This window comes from Strix uralensis, chromosome 4, assembly GCF_047716275.1.
Source record: "Strix uralensis isolate ZFMK-TIS-50842 chromosome 4, bStrUra1, whole genome shotgun sequence".
NCBI lineage: Eukaryota > Metazoa > Chordata > Aves > Strigiformes > Strigidae > Strix > Strix uralensis.
The window spans coordinates 93592997-93609648 of NC_133975.1; the positions used below are offsets into that span (position 1 = coordinate 93592997).

Here is a 16652-nt window from a genome sequence, read left to right on the forward strand (position 1 = left end):
CCCCATAGCAGCCCTCACAGTCCTGTGCTTTGTATTGGTAGCTAGAAAGGTGTTGATAACACACCAGTGTTCTGCCTACTCCTGAGCAGTGCTGGCACAGCATCAAGGCTGTCTCTCCCACTCTCCCCTGCCACCAGTAGGCTGGGAGTGGGCAAGATCTTGGGAGGGACATTGCGAGGACAGCTGAGCCAGACTGACCAAAGGGATATTCCATACCATGTGATGTCTGCTCAGCAATAAAAGCTAAGAGAAAGGAGGAGGGGTGGGGGGCATTCTTTATTACGATGTTTGTCTTCTGGAGCAACTGGTACGTGTACTGAAGCCCTACTTCCTGGGAAGTGGCTGGACATTGTCTGCTGATGGGAACTAGAGAATAAATCTTTAGTTTTCCTTTGTTTCCACAGACACCTTTTGCTTTATTAAACTGCCTTTATCTTGACCCACAAGGTTTTTTCTATCTTATTTTCTCCCGCCCTGCCACTGAGGAGGTGAGCTTGGTGGGCACCTGGCATTCAGCCAAGGTCAACCCACCACAATTTCTAAATCAATACTTCCATGCTGGACAAGCCTAGAATATCTAAAATAATCTTGTGAACACTTGGCTTGTTTTGAACTGTGAAAAAATCCATGTGGTGACTTTCAAGGCAATGTCTTTGTGCAATACATTGCACAGTTCTTGCTAGTATTAAAACTTTCCAGTCAAAACCTGGAAAGTCCCATCATTCAAAAAGAGCTTTACCACAGGCCTGTGAACATCCCAGAATGCTCTTTCCTGGCTGTCCAAAATCTTTCTTTCTGTTTTATCCTTTTTCCTGTCGATTCTGAAAACAAAAGCATAAACATATGAGTCAACACACGGGTAATGCTTTCTTCTTTGTTACAGTTCCTAGCTTGGGTTTTAACCCCATGACAAAAAAATTCATAAATCCACTTTTTTTGTACAGAAATGTCACACTCCCATTTGCAAGACCATGTGCCATGACCAAAATAGCACTGATGTTTGCTCCAATATGTGTCAAAGGAGATTTTCCTATTAAGGTGGAAAATTTATTGTAACATTTGCTTTTTCATCTGGTGAGGAAAACCACCTTTCCTGATATTCTGTTCCTAGACCCTGATTTGGCAGGCTGGGGAGGTTCATGTTTGGCTTTGGCTCTGTCAGGAGACCCACCAGGACCCTCTTTACTCCAGGTGAAGCTCTCGGTCAGTGATGGACAGAGGTCCTCGCCGGAAAGTCCTGTTGCACGCTGGTACCCCAGCAGCACCGCTGCTATGACCACAGATTGAGAAGGGGCAGTTATCCCAGGCGTTTCCAGCAGGAACAGCATGGGCAGCACTTGGGGCCACCCTCCTTAGGGCTCTTCCCAGCTGCCCCGGTGTTGGCAGAGTGAGGGGTTACAGCACAGGTGACTGGAGCTGAGCTTGCTGCGTGGTCCCGTGCAAGCTAGCGCTCACCCAAGAGACATGCAACTGGGCCAGCACAACTGCAACTCAACTGCAGCCCTGATGCAGCCAGTGAATTGACTCGCTCAAAGCACACAGACCAAAGGCCGCCAGAGGTTGTTCAAAGCAACTGTTCCCCTGTTCTGGCAGCATTGAGCAATGCATGTCTGGTGCCTCACTCTCATGCTCAGCTCTACCCATGAGCACAGCAAAGTCACCACGAGCTTGCAAGATCTACCTGCAGAGACACTGGATGAAGCACAGGAAAGGAGGAAGTACTTTCACCTCCAGAGCGGGACTGAGAAGCTGACAGCGTCTCTCTGCTGGGTTCCCGCACTGCTGCCACCCAGGAATATCAAAGCAGTGAGGAAAAAAAACATGTGAGCTGGGATTTTGGATCAACAGGTTCTCCCCTCTCCTGTTTTTATTTTGGAGGGGCAGTGATTCTCGGCTAAGTCTGTGCTAGAAATGTACCAGGGGGATAGAAAGCTGGGGACTGAAACTGAAGTTTCTGAACACCCCTCCCCACAAAAAGCCCGAGTCCTCTGAAGTTTGGTATCACTCTCTGAATATTCCCACTGCAAGGCTGAGATGAGAAACCAGCTCTGCACAGGCTCTGTCCCTGCCATCAGACAGCAGTCACTGCACTGTGCTGAGGAGCAAAGGCAGACACCCAGCCCAAAACCTCTTTTTTCTGAGCGAGCCCTTCACGCTCAGCCAAAGGGGAAGGTGAAGTCTTCTGCCAACTTCACAGCACACAGCACACACAAACTGGAGGGACTCTCCGGAGGCTCTGGGAATTGTCTTCAGGGGTGCTTTATGCTGAAGCCAGGTTCTCGGCTCAAATCCCCAAACTTAGTGATAACTCAGTATTTCACATTTTAAACCATGAAGACACAACATAATTAGATGCTCTGTGGCTGCAGTTTTTGAGCAATGTAGGTACAGCAATGGAAATCCTGTGTGCATGAAGATGTGGAAGGCAGAGCAGAACTTGATAATCAGGAGGAATGTTTAGAGGTAGTTTTGCTTTGTCTTCCCTTTTAATCAATTCAGGGCTGTGAATTACACTGTGAATGCCAGCACTGCCTTGTTGGAAACCTGAAGACTGAACCATCACATGAACTGGGAACCAAGAAGCTGAAACTAGCCAGCAATAAAAGTTGATAGTGATCAGTCTGTGGTTATGTTTCAAAGAAAACTGAATGGAGAAAAGATGAATAAGCAACAGTGATCACATCAAGAATCTGATATTTACATTTCTTTTTTTAGGTAATAATTGTATGCTGTGGACAAAATGCAAAATTTTGTTTTGACTTAGATTTTATTTTTTTTTCATCTTGACAATAAACCTTTAAGTAACTGAAAGCACAATTGCTATCGTAACTTCTAATTTTCTCTTCCAAACAGAACACTGGTATTCCGGTTGGAAAAAAATCCCTTAATTACCTTGTAAATTAAAGGATAATTACCATGTACTTAAATAGTGCATAATTACAATGTTATTAAGCAAAGAATTAATCAAAATTCCAAAGAGCTCAGCCACACCCTCAAGAACTGATGTTCCCTAACTTTTTAGCAGCTAACGCTGAAAGTGCAAATTCCTTCCAGTGGTACAGAGTGTTAGTACTGGTGTTCTCATGTGACATCTTCACCAACCTTTCCATTTTATAGGTGACAACTACATGCACAAAATGGACATGGAGCGTTTTAGGCACTAGTTTGTAGACACTAGTCTACAAACCCTGGACCATACCCATTTTGCAGCAATAATGAAAACATGCTCAAATCATTGAGAGGCTTCAAACTGTTTTCACAAGGGAAGATGAGAAAAGAAAGGTAGATTTCAATTATGAGCAGAGGATAGAAAAAACCCAAATACTAAATCTGGATGAGTTTCATGCAAGTGGTACTCAATTCTCCATGCTAATTTAGTAGCACAAGTCAGACTGCACAGAGTAGAGGTACGATGGAGTCAACTGGGATTGGTATAAATGAGAAAATCAAATCCAGTCTGCTGTAAATACGACCCTTATAATCACTTTGAAGTAGCAGTATTTTTAAACTCAGAAATACTTTACGAGCATAGAGTAACACAGACAGATGACAACATGCTGTTCTTTCCATTTATACAAAACAAAAATGCTACACAAAAGTAGAAGCAGAATGGGCAAGTGAATTGCCCAAGCTCCCATGGTGAATCCTGGCTCAGGAGCTCCTGACCAACATTTCCATGTACAGATAAATAAAACCATCTTTCAGATTCCAGCACCAACCTTCAGAACTGGCTATCTATTGCTGCTCTCTAGACTGCCAGTGATTAAAATTTACCAACACCTTCAGAGCTTAGTTGCAGTAAAGACTTTGACAGAGTTTTATCTTTACAGAATCCCCTTCACAGCTCTAAATACTGGTGCAGTTCAGTGCTCCAGGTTTACTCACTTCACTTGGGCCTCAGCTTGCATGAAGATGAATTCCCACTTTCTTGCAAATGCTCTCTGAAGTCTTGCTAAGTTTTCCTGACAAAAGATGAAAATAGTAAGAACAATTAATCTCTGTAATTACAACAACTGCTTAAGAGCACAGTTATCATGGCAGGTGTTTATTTTATTCTTTTTTTTTTTTTTTTTTTTTTTAAAAGCTGGAAAACTCAAGACACGGAAGCCAGTATCTTGCAGGCAAAACAAGGCTGTAACACATCCTTTTGGGCTGCAGCCCCATAGCTGCAGTCAAGAGGGCCCTGTTGGGGAGAAGTAATGGAGTGTGATGAAGACAGCCTGAGCTCTACTATGAAAATAATGATGGACTTGTTCCCAAAAGATAACACTGGGAAGCTCTGTGAAGCTGACAAATTCCATTTCTGATAGCAGATGGCTGCCACCTGCATGTTTCCCTCTCATCCCCACTTTCCCTTCCTCCCCCCACTGCTCTCTTCTCTTCAGGCTTTTGCAAAGGTGCAAAGCCTGAGCATCCCTTGCTTTACTCATCCTGAGAACTGCTGAGAGCATTACGCAGCTGCACAGCACTGAGGGCTGGGGATTGCAAGGATGATTCATAAAAGGAAATAGCTTGTTTGTCTGAATAATGAGCATCACTAACTGCAAAGACTGGGTCCAGATGCAGCCCTGCTCTGCATCTGAAGTAAAGAGTTCTGGTCCAGCCCCATTACAGAGAGTGTTGTGATCTGAACATTCAGAGGTGGATGTGACTTCATCACAGCTCAAGGTCAAACTCGGGACATGGCCAGAATTTCAGGCTCAAATGGCACCCCGAAGTCACATATCCACACCCACCCTGACAAGGAGGCCTATGAGACCATTAGCCTGACGCTCTTCTCCATTACAGCTGATTCAACTGTTGCAAATTTTCATTGAAAATGAACACTATTAATTCTACTGCCCTTCTTTTTATACCTCTTCCCTTTATTTCAAGAAAGTGCTTAAGTGCATGCATTTGAATGCTAGAAGAAATCTTCCTACTATTTACTTTAAACTCTTGTATAACACAAGGCATAAAGCTTGGCCCTGTTACCAACAAGTCTATGTAAGAATTTCAGTTCATATACACGGAGGAAAACACTTAAGCAAATGATTTACAGCTGTGCTGAACTGTGATGATTTCCTCAACTGTGGCTATGAGAAAGAACTACTAATTATCTGCAAAAACAATTTTTTGTGGGCTTCTCTTTCTTTTTAATTTTGTTTTAAATTATGTTCACATGTGCCCTCCGGAATAAATATGCCGAAGCCAATGAAAGATCACGATTGAAGCAGTATTTGAATCATGCTTATGTTTGGCCAATTATAAACAAAATTGAATACAATTATGCAAACTTAATCATATCATCAAGACCCCTGCTCTACCAGGATAAATGGAGGGGTTGTCTATGAACGCTGCAAGCAGAACCTAAAACTGAGATGATGTCCCCTGAGATGCTTTGTAGAGATTCTCTTTGGAAACTCCAGGTCAGTGCTGATACCTATGGAGAAGCATTCTCATGCCACATCTCCAAAAATGTGTACTAAATGTAGAAGGCTCCTTCCCACTCCTGTAAGCCTGTTTCTCTCACTTGTGCTTAGCTTACATCTCCATTGCTGGATCTGCTTCAGCTCCCATAATGACTAGGAAGAGTCAGTGCCATTCTTATCTGATTGTCTCTAATTAAGAGAGCAAAGTTTGAATGCAGAAGTAATCTCTAATTGTGCAATGCAATATTCACAAGAAAAACGAGAGACTGCCAAGATCTAATTATTTGCCATCACTGGAGCATTGCTACTCTCAGTAGACAACGATGTGCAAAAGTACTTAGCCATAGCCTCCCTGTATGTGTGTGGGAGTGTGCGTGCTGCTGAACAGCCTTTTGTTGCTTTATGATAGATCTTTAGAGTACTTACAGTTAATTGGTTGGCTGTGAGCAATTTTAATGGTTTTAATAATGAAATCAGCAATATGCAGAAGAGAAAACTCAGCAAAAGGATATGTAAGTGCATGCAGATGATAATATTCCTTGCTTTATGCCCGTACTTCAAGATTAGAACTCTTGGGAACTCTGGATGCATTTCCAGGATGGACTGGATAAGTGGCAATTTTTGCATGCCACTGAAAGGACCAAATGGCATGTATATATATATCCATGTGCACAAAAGCCACAAAATGTAGAAGGTAAGGAAGAAGGAAAAAGTCCATTCTTGGAAAAAACCCTACAATATACGTAACATAAATGTTTTCATTTTAATAAACATGAACACAGAAGTCCACTAGAACTGTCTTTGTAAACAAACCCTCCAATGAAAAACTCCACATTGGAAATTCAGCTGTTACACTGTTGAGCTAGTAAACAAAGAAAAGTCAGTATGATAGAAAGAAAAGTTCAGCTGGTCAGAGCGCTACACTGCCAGTATTCAAAGAAACTCACACCAGCCCTGCCCCTCCCGCCTTCACCCTCCCACTCCTCTCCACCCAAACCCTGACCAATCTGAAGCCAAAGTTGGGGATATTTTTATGGATAACCATTTCATAACAGAAAACATGCCCTGAATAAGCTTGAGTAATAGTTTTTTATATTGCACACAGAAAACAGTCCAAGTCTAGTATCTCAAAATCACTTTCATAACTAGATAGGTCATCAGCAATTTAATTGCCCAGTAATGCACCTGAAAAGCCGTCATTTCCGTGTGTTAATATCTGCTGTATAAACCAAGAACTGTTAACTGGAAACAGGAAAGGAATGTAAGCTTCTGTGTAATTTGCCCCAATCTTGGAGGGCTGGCTATCCAGCAGATGCTTTAAGATGTTGCAAAGCCAGGGATGTTCCCTGATCGTATACCTGATGTCTCCAGATCAGCCTTCACACAATTCTGACAACTAAAAAAGGACACAGTAAAGGCTGATGCCAAAGCACAAAATGGCAGCATTCAATTGGCAAGCAAATCCCTCCCTGTACCCCCCAGCTTTAAACTCTAGCAGCAGTGTACCTACGGCTTCATAATCCGCCAGCTCCAGCCTAGCTTTGTTCTGCATGGTCCGTTTGCAAAGATAGATGGCTAAAGGGAGAAACAGAATGGAAAACAATTACAGACAGATTATTAGTACTAGATCTTAAAAAAGAAAAAAGTGGTCCATGCACTGTTCATTCTCATCAGAAAGCAACATGAGCCAAGAAATGAGAGGGCTGAATACCCAGCTGACATTACCCACTAGTAATCTCAGAGGCCTTAAACATCTGGGACATCTCATTTAAAAGTGCTGAGAGTAGATGCCAGGACCTAACAAGATGTCTGAGAAAGGCACAATTGCTTCTGGGGCTGGTAAAAGATTTAGCATTAGCAACCTGTTCCTCTCAGCACTTTGGGAATATGCCTGCCAAAGTGAGCATCCCTGCACTTCTTTTCCCCTTTTGTTTAAAAAAAAACAAAACCAAAAAAAATCAGGATATTGAAGTGAAAGAGAAATACAGGCTAGATCCTAAAGGTATGATCTGAGCATTTTTTCATATGCTCCAGCCACTTACTCCACACATTTCAATTGGACAAGAAAAGCTTTCTCACACTTCACCATAGGCAGAGACTGCAGAAACTGATGTGGTTTGGGATTCTGAGAGTCAAGATGAGCCCGGTGCACAACACCAAACCAGTCCCAGGCTGCCTTCTGGGAAAGCCTCAGCTGGACCTGCTAGCTCACCCCATTTCCATTACAGGCTGAAACACAAGGTCCTCAGCACATCCTGTGTCTAAGTCAGGTCTGAACTACATAATAGAGGTCCAGTGCTCTCATTTTGGGATTAATCTAGATGTGAATTTTATAGATTCCTTGTGTTTTGCCCTCTCTCATGCTGCAGGGCCAGGTACTTATTGTCCAGCAGCATACCAAACCAGACAGGGCAGAAGGCAAAACATCATCTACAGAAAACTGCAATAAATCTTTTTCAGAAAATTTCAGCTTTTCTTTGTAAATCATGGGGTTTTGGTTTGCTGGTAAATACAATTTTCTGACACCTTCATGGATGTTTTTCATTGGAAACCTATTCTTCTACTGAAAAAAATATATAAAAAACAAACAGTGCTACTTATGTAATTCTATTCTATGCTATTCCTATAATTCTAACATTTATATAATGAGCCAATATTATGCATGGTAACTAGAGCTGATCAGTTCATGTATATTTATGCATCTCAAGGGCAGTTTCCTCTGTAAACCATTTATAACACCAAATAAAGTGAGTCAGTCATCTCACGGTATTTCTTCATGCTAGGCAGTGACCTGTCATTAGCAAGTTAGTTCCTGTCCTGCAAGTGGATCCATGCAAATAAAAAAAGTATGAAGTGCTGCTGGGATTTCAGTTTTATTTGGGTCTACTGCTAGTTTGGGATTAATTCCTGGGAAGACTCCATCTGTACAGACCTCTGATATGCAAAGACTGATTATAAGCATATGTTAGAGATTTCTGGGACAGATGAAAATCGAAGTCACTACAGGGCTCAGAGCTAATACAGTTGCAGCTTGTCCAGCTGTGGGTCAGCTCATATAGGGCTTTATTTTGAGGCGCACTGCTCTACTCAATGCCCTTGCAGCACAATAATCTGATTGCAAAACCAGTTCTTTATCAGATACTATAGGAAAAAACCAGAACTTCCCTCTTTGGATTGTTATTCTGATATTTACAGAATACACATCTGGCACAGTTCAGACAGTTATATATGGTGACTGTAATATCTGGACATTATTTTGCATATAATGAACAGCATCATGTTTTCTCCTAAGCAGTTCCCTCACTGGGATAAACACAGAAGTCTGTGCTAGCTTCCTTGCAGATGAGGACTCCAAATGAACTGTCACATGACAGACACCATTGCAGGCTACTTTTCCATCTCAGCAAATGATTTCCAGAATCCATAATGATAAGTAATTATTGCCCGGGAAAGAAAAAGACAAAAACTGATTATTCAGGGAGGAGTTCTAAACTGATTTTAGATTATGAGATATTTCAAAAGAAGGACTTCCAGAAGCTCCTGTTCTATGAGTGCACACATGGATTCACTTCCTCTTCCAATGCCTCACCAGGATGCAACAATTGATTTTATCATTTAACTGTGAAAAAAGTGCAGTTCTGGAAGAGACAGCAATATTGCATGCAGACAGCTAAAGATAACAACACTGACATATTTTCTTTATGTATTATCACTGTCTGCAGGCCCTCACACGTTTAACACACCATGTTGCAGTTTATTAGCTCATAAACTATGCTCAGTCTCTTTTTTACCAGCTATCATCTGGTAATCTTAAAAAAATGGGAAAAATAAGTCTGATGTCATATATCAGACGACTTTAACTATGAGTTGCCATCAGTTATATACTGGTTTATTGATCAGCCAGATGAGTGCCCAGATGAGGTAACTTTTTATTGATCAACATATCAGATTCAGCTACAGATCAGAGTATGTCCTCCCACAAAAGCAATATGGGATTTAAGATTCCCAAGGAGCTGTATTCTGCTCACCATAAATCCTGCCAAAAGTAACAGAGCTATAGGAAAATGAAGGTAACGGTAGGTAAAACCCTGGTCCCACTGAACTCGACAGCTACAGCTCCATGGGCTTGAGACACCCTGGGATTTCACTTCATGTATTTGAGACGGGCACATATCTGCCTCGGATGCTGCGGTCTGACAAGAAACTGCTGATGAAAAGTTTAGATGGCCAACAGTAATTATTTTAAGGATATTTTTTTCCATCACAAATTTTCTGTACTAACTTTCTATAATGAAATAATTATACTCTCACCATAATCTGTATTTTCTGGTTCCCAGCAGTTTGAAGGCCAAAAGTAGGGTGCCTAAGAAACAACATAGGCATTTTTGTAATTTAAGAGATGAAAAACAATTCAGATGCAGAAAAACATTGCAAGTACAAAAAGAAGAATCACAAAGTCTACAGCCTAGTCTCTGCCCTCAGGGGAAACACTGCTACAGATCTCAGTAAGAGTGAGGATGCTTTTCCAGGGAGGTATCACCTTTAACATTCCTCACTGCAGGGAAATAGAGATGCTGTAATACAAGCATCTCTTGAGGAGGATGTCCATTATCATGATTATATTTTAGACACTGTTGCCAGCTCATCTGAATGTGGATCTTTTACCCTCTATCCCCAGAAACTCCTCTTTTCCCAGCAATTCACAGGCACCCTGAATCTATTCTTTTTTTTAAGAGCATGAGAAACTTCATGGCTCTTATATATGCTACACACCACTTGCTTTTTTGGAGCAGCTACCAGTGTGGTTGGCAGCATACAAAACAATTTACTTTTTAAATATAACAGATGACAGAGGTCAAAACTCAGCTGATTAGAGTTGTTCTGAAAGCAGAAGTCCCGCTAAGCTTACTGCTTTTGTTTTCTATCCAGGTCTGCATATTGCAGTTGCTACAATTAATAACAATATATTACTATGTGTGGCTGTATTTCAGTTTTAACATGAATGAAAAATAATGTACCTGTGATCACACAAATTACAGAACACTGTTTTGCATTACTGATGTAATGCCACAAATGGGTGTAGGACATTACACACAGACTATTCCTTGCACCAAAGTACAGTGGGAAAACATGGAGGGATCAAACAATACAAGGTTCAATGCTCCTCACTGACATGCATCTTATGAACTTCACAAGATGATAAGCTATTGTCAAAGAAGGGACCGGTGCTGAGGTAGAAAGTGGCAGGAAAAGAGTAATGGAAAAGAAACATGTTTCTATCAGGTTATTTTTGCAGAAAACAGCTGAGGAGAACTGTTGCAGGAAATTACAACAGGCAAAGAATAAGCAAAAGTTGTAGGAAAAGATAAGGAAAAGAAAAGAAAAGTCAATAAGCAGTCAAGACAATTTGATGATGTGATTTACGCAGGCTTAAAATAAGGAAAAGAAATTAAATGATATTGAAATCTAGCTCCTGAGAGCTGCACAGGACTTCTTATGGTGTCATTCATTTAAAACAGAGAAAAATAACTAAATGGGCTATCAGTATTACCCCTGCTTTTGTAAAGCCTTACATGACAGGAGGAGCAGGACTTCAGAAAAGCAAGGGAATTGTAATGAAAAATCTTAGTCTGAATGATGCCAGGTAACCAGAAGGTGGGGTGAGATAAGGGGAGGTCTTTGATCTCCTGGGCTGCTTTGTTCACTGTGCCATTGGTCTCATACGATAACACAATACCACATTAGCAGTAGGACAGTGAGCATGAGCAGCAGCGAGATCAGATGCAAAGAGGAGAACGGGCTTTTCAAACAAAAACTAAAAAAGAGAAAAAAATGTAAAGGAGGAACAGGAGGGTGAACAGAAGAGAGGCCACAGGAAAGATAAGGGAGCTGGCTAGGATCATGTAACAGAAAAACACAAATTCAGCCAGCAGGATTAGGCAGTAGGACTCCAGGTTTGAACTTACTGCTTCTTTTAAAGTTATGCAATCTGTCCAAAAGGAGTTGTTGCAGCACAAGCACTCAGTTATCTAGGAAGTTGACAGCAGCAGATTTTGGACAGGGCATGAAACTCAAGCGCAGGATGCTTTAAAAATTCAACACATCTGGAGGCACAGGGACACTGAGGGATAGAGATGTCCCATTTTAGGTGACTGCCAAGGTTACACATCCTTTGTAAAAAAGCCAAGTCTGAAGCTTGCCCCCTTCCACACCAATCTGTAACCAAGAGAGGATAAAAATTTGAATTTTCTGCTGTGCCAGAGCTTGAATGTCCAATTCCAAAGCTTGCCCTGGTCCATTCTGGACAGGAGGGTGGCTACTCAATTCTGTGCCGAAGTTAGAACCTGAAAGCCATTTTCTTTCTTCTGGTTTAGTTCAAATCTGAGTACAACAGCCTTGAAACCACATATCAAAAAAATCGCAGGACATATCTGTTCATTTATGTAAAAACTGTGGGTCAGAAATTAGAAGAGGGTGGTTTGGGATTCTAAAGCAGATCTTTTGGAAGGGACTTCATAACTTTCTAAGGCCTCAATCCCTGGCTTCATAAACCTAATGGGTGCTTAGGGATAAAGAGCAGGTGATTTCAGCAGTACTACTGCAGGGACAGTAGAAGGGGCCACAAGGGAGGCAGAGGGCTCACCAACCTGAAAACGATAGAACGTCCCATCATCTTTCAGGGTAAGGACATGATCTGAGATTGGAAAGACATAACCCTGTGCAGCAATAAGACTTCCCAAGTGTATTGCTTCCCCTGCGAAAGAGAGAAAACAGCAGGGATATGTCAGGAAGACGTGCACTGCACACTCCTTTGCTTTCAGCAGCGGCTCTGGCAATGACTCATGCGAAGACCTGGTGCACACATGCCTCTCTGTAGCCACACCACATCCTTATGCCTTCCAACCAAACTGTGCAAAGCAGAAGAGCAGAAATCAGCCTTACAATACAGATGAAACACTGCTCAAATATTTAACCTGCTGGTTTTGTGTTTACAAAATGTCACACACCAGTTCAGCTCTACAGTCTGAAATTCAATTCAAAGCACATTATCCACCACAGGTGACAGCTGACAAGAAGACTGTTCCATCAGTGAACCCCACTTGCCTCTACCAAATCTGACTAACACCTGCAACACTAGGTCATTAGCAGCATGTTTATTCATAAAGACAAATCCTGACACTGTAGCACTGCCATTCATTAGAGGAAACGGTGCAGAGGCAAAGGGGAGTATATAGCCTAGCAGTGCCAGGGCAACCTTCACCAGCCCAGAGGCACATCTGCACAGATTTTCAACCAATGTCAGCTATCAAAAGCTGCATCAACTTTCTCAGAGTTGCAAAATACACATCAGCTGCTCATGCACCCCCAGGTAGATAATAAAGCTATTGTCTGCAGCTGAAATCTGGATTTTGGACTTAACTGGACTCATGAGAAGGCATGTGTGTGTAGGGATGCCCTGGATGAGACAGCACTGCCTCCATCTCTGCTTTTACATGGTGACAGTAGGCAGCAGAAACAAACTGGGAGGGGTGAGATGCAGGATTTTTTCCTTTTTTCCTTTTTTCCTCCTTTCCAGAGGAGGAAAAGAAACTTCTGGACCTGAAGATCTTTTCTTCCTCTTTTTCCAATAGTTCTTAACTGTGCCAATATGATTTTGGCTTCTCTGAAGAATTAACTATTTGGACTCTGCCCATGCACTGATCATTATTTATGGCTGATCATCCATTTATCTATCTGTTGTGATAAATTAGCAGCCATCATCTGATCCTGTAATGGTGTCTGTGTCACCCTTGGCTGGTATGTCCTGTCAGTCATGGCTACCTTCCTCCACACCATGAGAACGTCCCACTGCATTTGCCTGCTTAACCACACACATCCACCAACTTCCTTTCCAAGTTTGGGAACAACCTTAAAATCAATCAGTCTTTCTCAGGTAGCAACAATTTCACAGACAGGCTAAGACTCCTACAAAGTGCTTTCTGTGTGTTGCAGTGTAAGGCATTAGACTTAATTAAGATGTTGATTCTTATCTCTTTCCTGCCTTCTTCCCTCCAATGCTTAAATCAACCTTGTTGTTCCGCTACTATTTTAGACTGTAGCAAAATAGTATCTACTGTCTAATGGCACACGCAACACAGATAGAGTATGTGCTCCTCCCCAGCTGTGGTCACCTTACCTGGATCATCAATGCTGAGGTTCTTCATAAGCCACTGCACAATATCAGCACCTTAAAAAAAAAAAAAAAAAAAAAAAAAAGAGAGAGACAGAGAGAAGAAAGAATTAAACACTGAGACCAGAGGGTTTAAGAGCCCTAGAGAGATAACACTGAGATACATACAATATAACTGACATGACTTTTATTCCATTTTCCTTTTTATCTCCACGGAGGTTTCAGAATGTTTTTCCTTCTTGTGACACACTATAATTATATACTTACTGACAGGTACTAAGTCCCAAGAAGTATTCTGTGTGATAGGGGACTTGATATACTTTAAGTCAGATATTACTCTAATGGTTCCATGTAACTTGTTCTCTCTCAGTTGCTTCTCTCTCACCTCAGCACACCAGGAGTTATGTTTCTGCAAGCACTAGCTAGCAAGGAGACAAAGGAGCATTTACTGGCACCTTGCACCTGTAATGTCACAGGCAATAATCTAAAAGTACAGAACTAAGTTATCAGTCAAAAAAAGACAGAGGAAAGCCTCGCTTATGCCAAAGACAAGCAATATCTTGGAGAAGGAAGTGGTATTCAGTGTGCCTCTAACCAAGCTCCTGTTGAGCTGTCACCTGCTAGTGACTGCACCAGCAGGATGGTGGCCAGGAGCAGGGAAGCGAGTCTTTAAGGCCTATCAGGTAGTTTTTTAGGCTTTCAGGGCCCATCAAGTAGTGCAAAGGTTGTTGCTCTCTTCGAGGCAGCGTAAAGATCTCTAGGAGTGATCCTCTGCATGCATACAACCCCTCTGTTGCTCGCATGGAGATCATAGAAGTGGAAAATGTGTCGCTGTTCATTAGAAGCTAAGGCCTTTTAACAAGATACAACATGACAGGGCAGCAAAATTTATTTAAACCCCATACTCACAAAGTTAAGCTTAAAATGAAATATAGTAGTGTATACAAGTCAGCTAACTTGACTTGTCCAAAGTCAAAGGCAATCAGCAAGGGCACTTGGAGGCAATTTAGCAAGTCCATGCCAAGTTACAGCAGCGTGCAGCACAACCTAACAATGCCCTGTCTGGATGCAGACATTAACACCCAGCCCTTCTTAGCGTACTGTCAATTTGTTGAGAAATAGTTGCGTCTGCATACAGTAGGCTAATAGCCCTGGTAATACTTAGTGCTATGCTTTGTGATATATCAGTTGAAGATAGCATACAAAAAGGAACTGGTCAACCATATGGTTCAGGCTTACTAAACAAACCCCAGAGAATCTTATTTGCATGGAGCACTTCTGAGTTCAGACATGGTGGGCACTTTAAGAAACAGCATAACCCACGTGATGACTCTTCCAGAAAAGTCTGAAGGACATTTTGCTTTCCACAGGCCCAGAGCATCCCCACACCCTCAGCAAACCTTAAATAGAACAAACGTCAGGAGTCACAATTACGATGTGCCACAGAGAGAAACAACAGGCTCTGCTAGTGTCCCAGGTCCCTGCAACATCTGCAGGTCTGAGTGACTCACCCATACAGGTGAAAATCCCACTAGAAATGTGGATTCCCGCTCTCCCTGACAACGCAAGTTGACCCACGACTCCGCAAGGAGCACCAGTAAACCCTCATCAGCCAGGCTTCAGCAGCAAGCAGGAATATGAACCTGACATCCCTCGTCCCCCACCCAAGGCAAGTGAAACAACCTACTTTTCCCCTGCAAGCAATCAGCAGAGCTCATAAAGATCAGGGAAGCATTCACTTAAATACTGGGCAAACAGATGTGACCAACAAACATCAGCTGGACATTGTCTCAATCTGTCTTGAAGGTATCAACAAACCAGGCACTAAAGGACCCATCTCACAAGCTTGTAATCTCAGCTCTATGGTCACTCTCCGCACCTCCCAACTCCACCTAGAAGCAATTTAAGTTGCCACTATCCAATTTGGAAAGCTATTCCAGAATTCTTTTTTTTCTTTTTGGTTTGGATAGATGGAACTCTCCTTGTAACTTCCCAGACTAAGTTTATTAATATGCAATTTATTTGATACCATACCTTTCTTATCATTCAACGGAAAGAATTCTTCTTCTTCCTTGATAGCTTCTCCTGAGTGTTTCTTCAGAGGGCTGACACAACCAACCAAACTCTTTTAATGTCCTCTTAAGATGGTCTCTCTCTGCTTTAGCATTCAGCAACTTTTCAAATTTAAGTTCCATTTCTTTACACTGGGGTCACCAGAACTGCAGGCAGTACCTTGCAGAATATCTAACCAATGCCTCTGGCAATGCTGCCAGCGCTTTCTTGTCTCTACTGAAACTGCCTTGCCATGTGCATCCTAAAGTCACATCATTTTTTGTGAATAGTAAATTTATTCAGAAAAAGATGTCTGAGGGGTCCAAAACTACCTGCTAGATGAGAACACATCTAGTGAACGGTGCTTGCTGAATAACATATGGGAAAAATGTTCAGAGCCAGTAACTGTTGTTTTGACAAGTTTGTTAACAAAATATTCTATTTTATAAATATGGATGTTCCCTTTTGCCTTTTACAAAACAAAAATATCCTAAAGATACAACAAAACATTTGGGGTTAGAAAACCATTTCAAGAAGAGTCAAACTGAAGTGCTTCTGTATTGTTAGAAACAAAACAAAACCTCACAAAACGTTGTCTTGGTTCAAGCTAAACCAGAATCTTTCTTGGTTTTTCTCTTCAGTCCCCAATCTAAACAGTCCACTGTTTCTCCTGATTTTGGTCTCAGATTACATGCTTGCAGTGATCTCTTAGGCATCTTATTGCCAAGTGACGTGACAGCGGATATCTGAAAATCACCTAGAGTAGCGCATTGCTTTGCTCAAGGGAGATGAAGTACATTGCATGATCCCTTTCCAGATATACAGGAATACTTAATGCAGGATTAAGTCCCGCTCCATTTTACACAGAATGATCGTGTCCCCAGCTCTAGGCCTCTTTTGAGGAATCTATTCAATTTTCATCAAACTACAATGAAAAATTCAAGTAACGCTGAAAGCTGGTTCCTCAGTCTTTCTTCCCCCCGTTATTAAGATTTAAAGAGAAAGGTTTAAAGGGGTAA

The 16652-nt window shown here is 41.8% G+C and overlaps 1 protein-coding gene across 3 annotated transcripts in view; it reads right to left on the bottom strand.

Annotated features, from left to right (window-relative positions):
* RGS6 (regulator of G protein signaling 6) overlaps positions 1-16652 on the bottom strand; it is a 288338-nt gene that overhangs the window by 63625 nt on the left and 208061 nt on the right. For all 3 annotated transcript variants that reach the window (XM_074867962.1, XM_074867960.1, XM_074867961.1), the window contains exons 4-9: positions 13588-13638; positions 12059-12165; positions 9723-9774; positions 6922-6986; positions 3886-3962; positions 740-821 (exon numbers count right to left, since the gene is read on the bottom strand). In XM_074867962.1, the coding sequence (XP_074724063.1) occupies positions 740-821; positions 3886-3962; positions 6922-6986; positions 9723-9774; positions 12059-12165; positions 13588-13638 (434 nt within the window). The remainder of the gene's footprint in view (positions 1-739; positions 822-3885; positions 3963-6921; positions 6987-9722; positions 9775-12058; positions 12166-13587; positions 13639-16652) is intronic.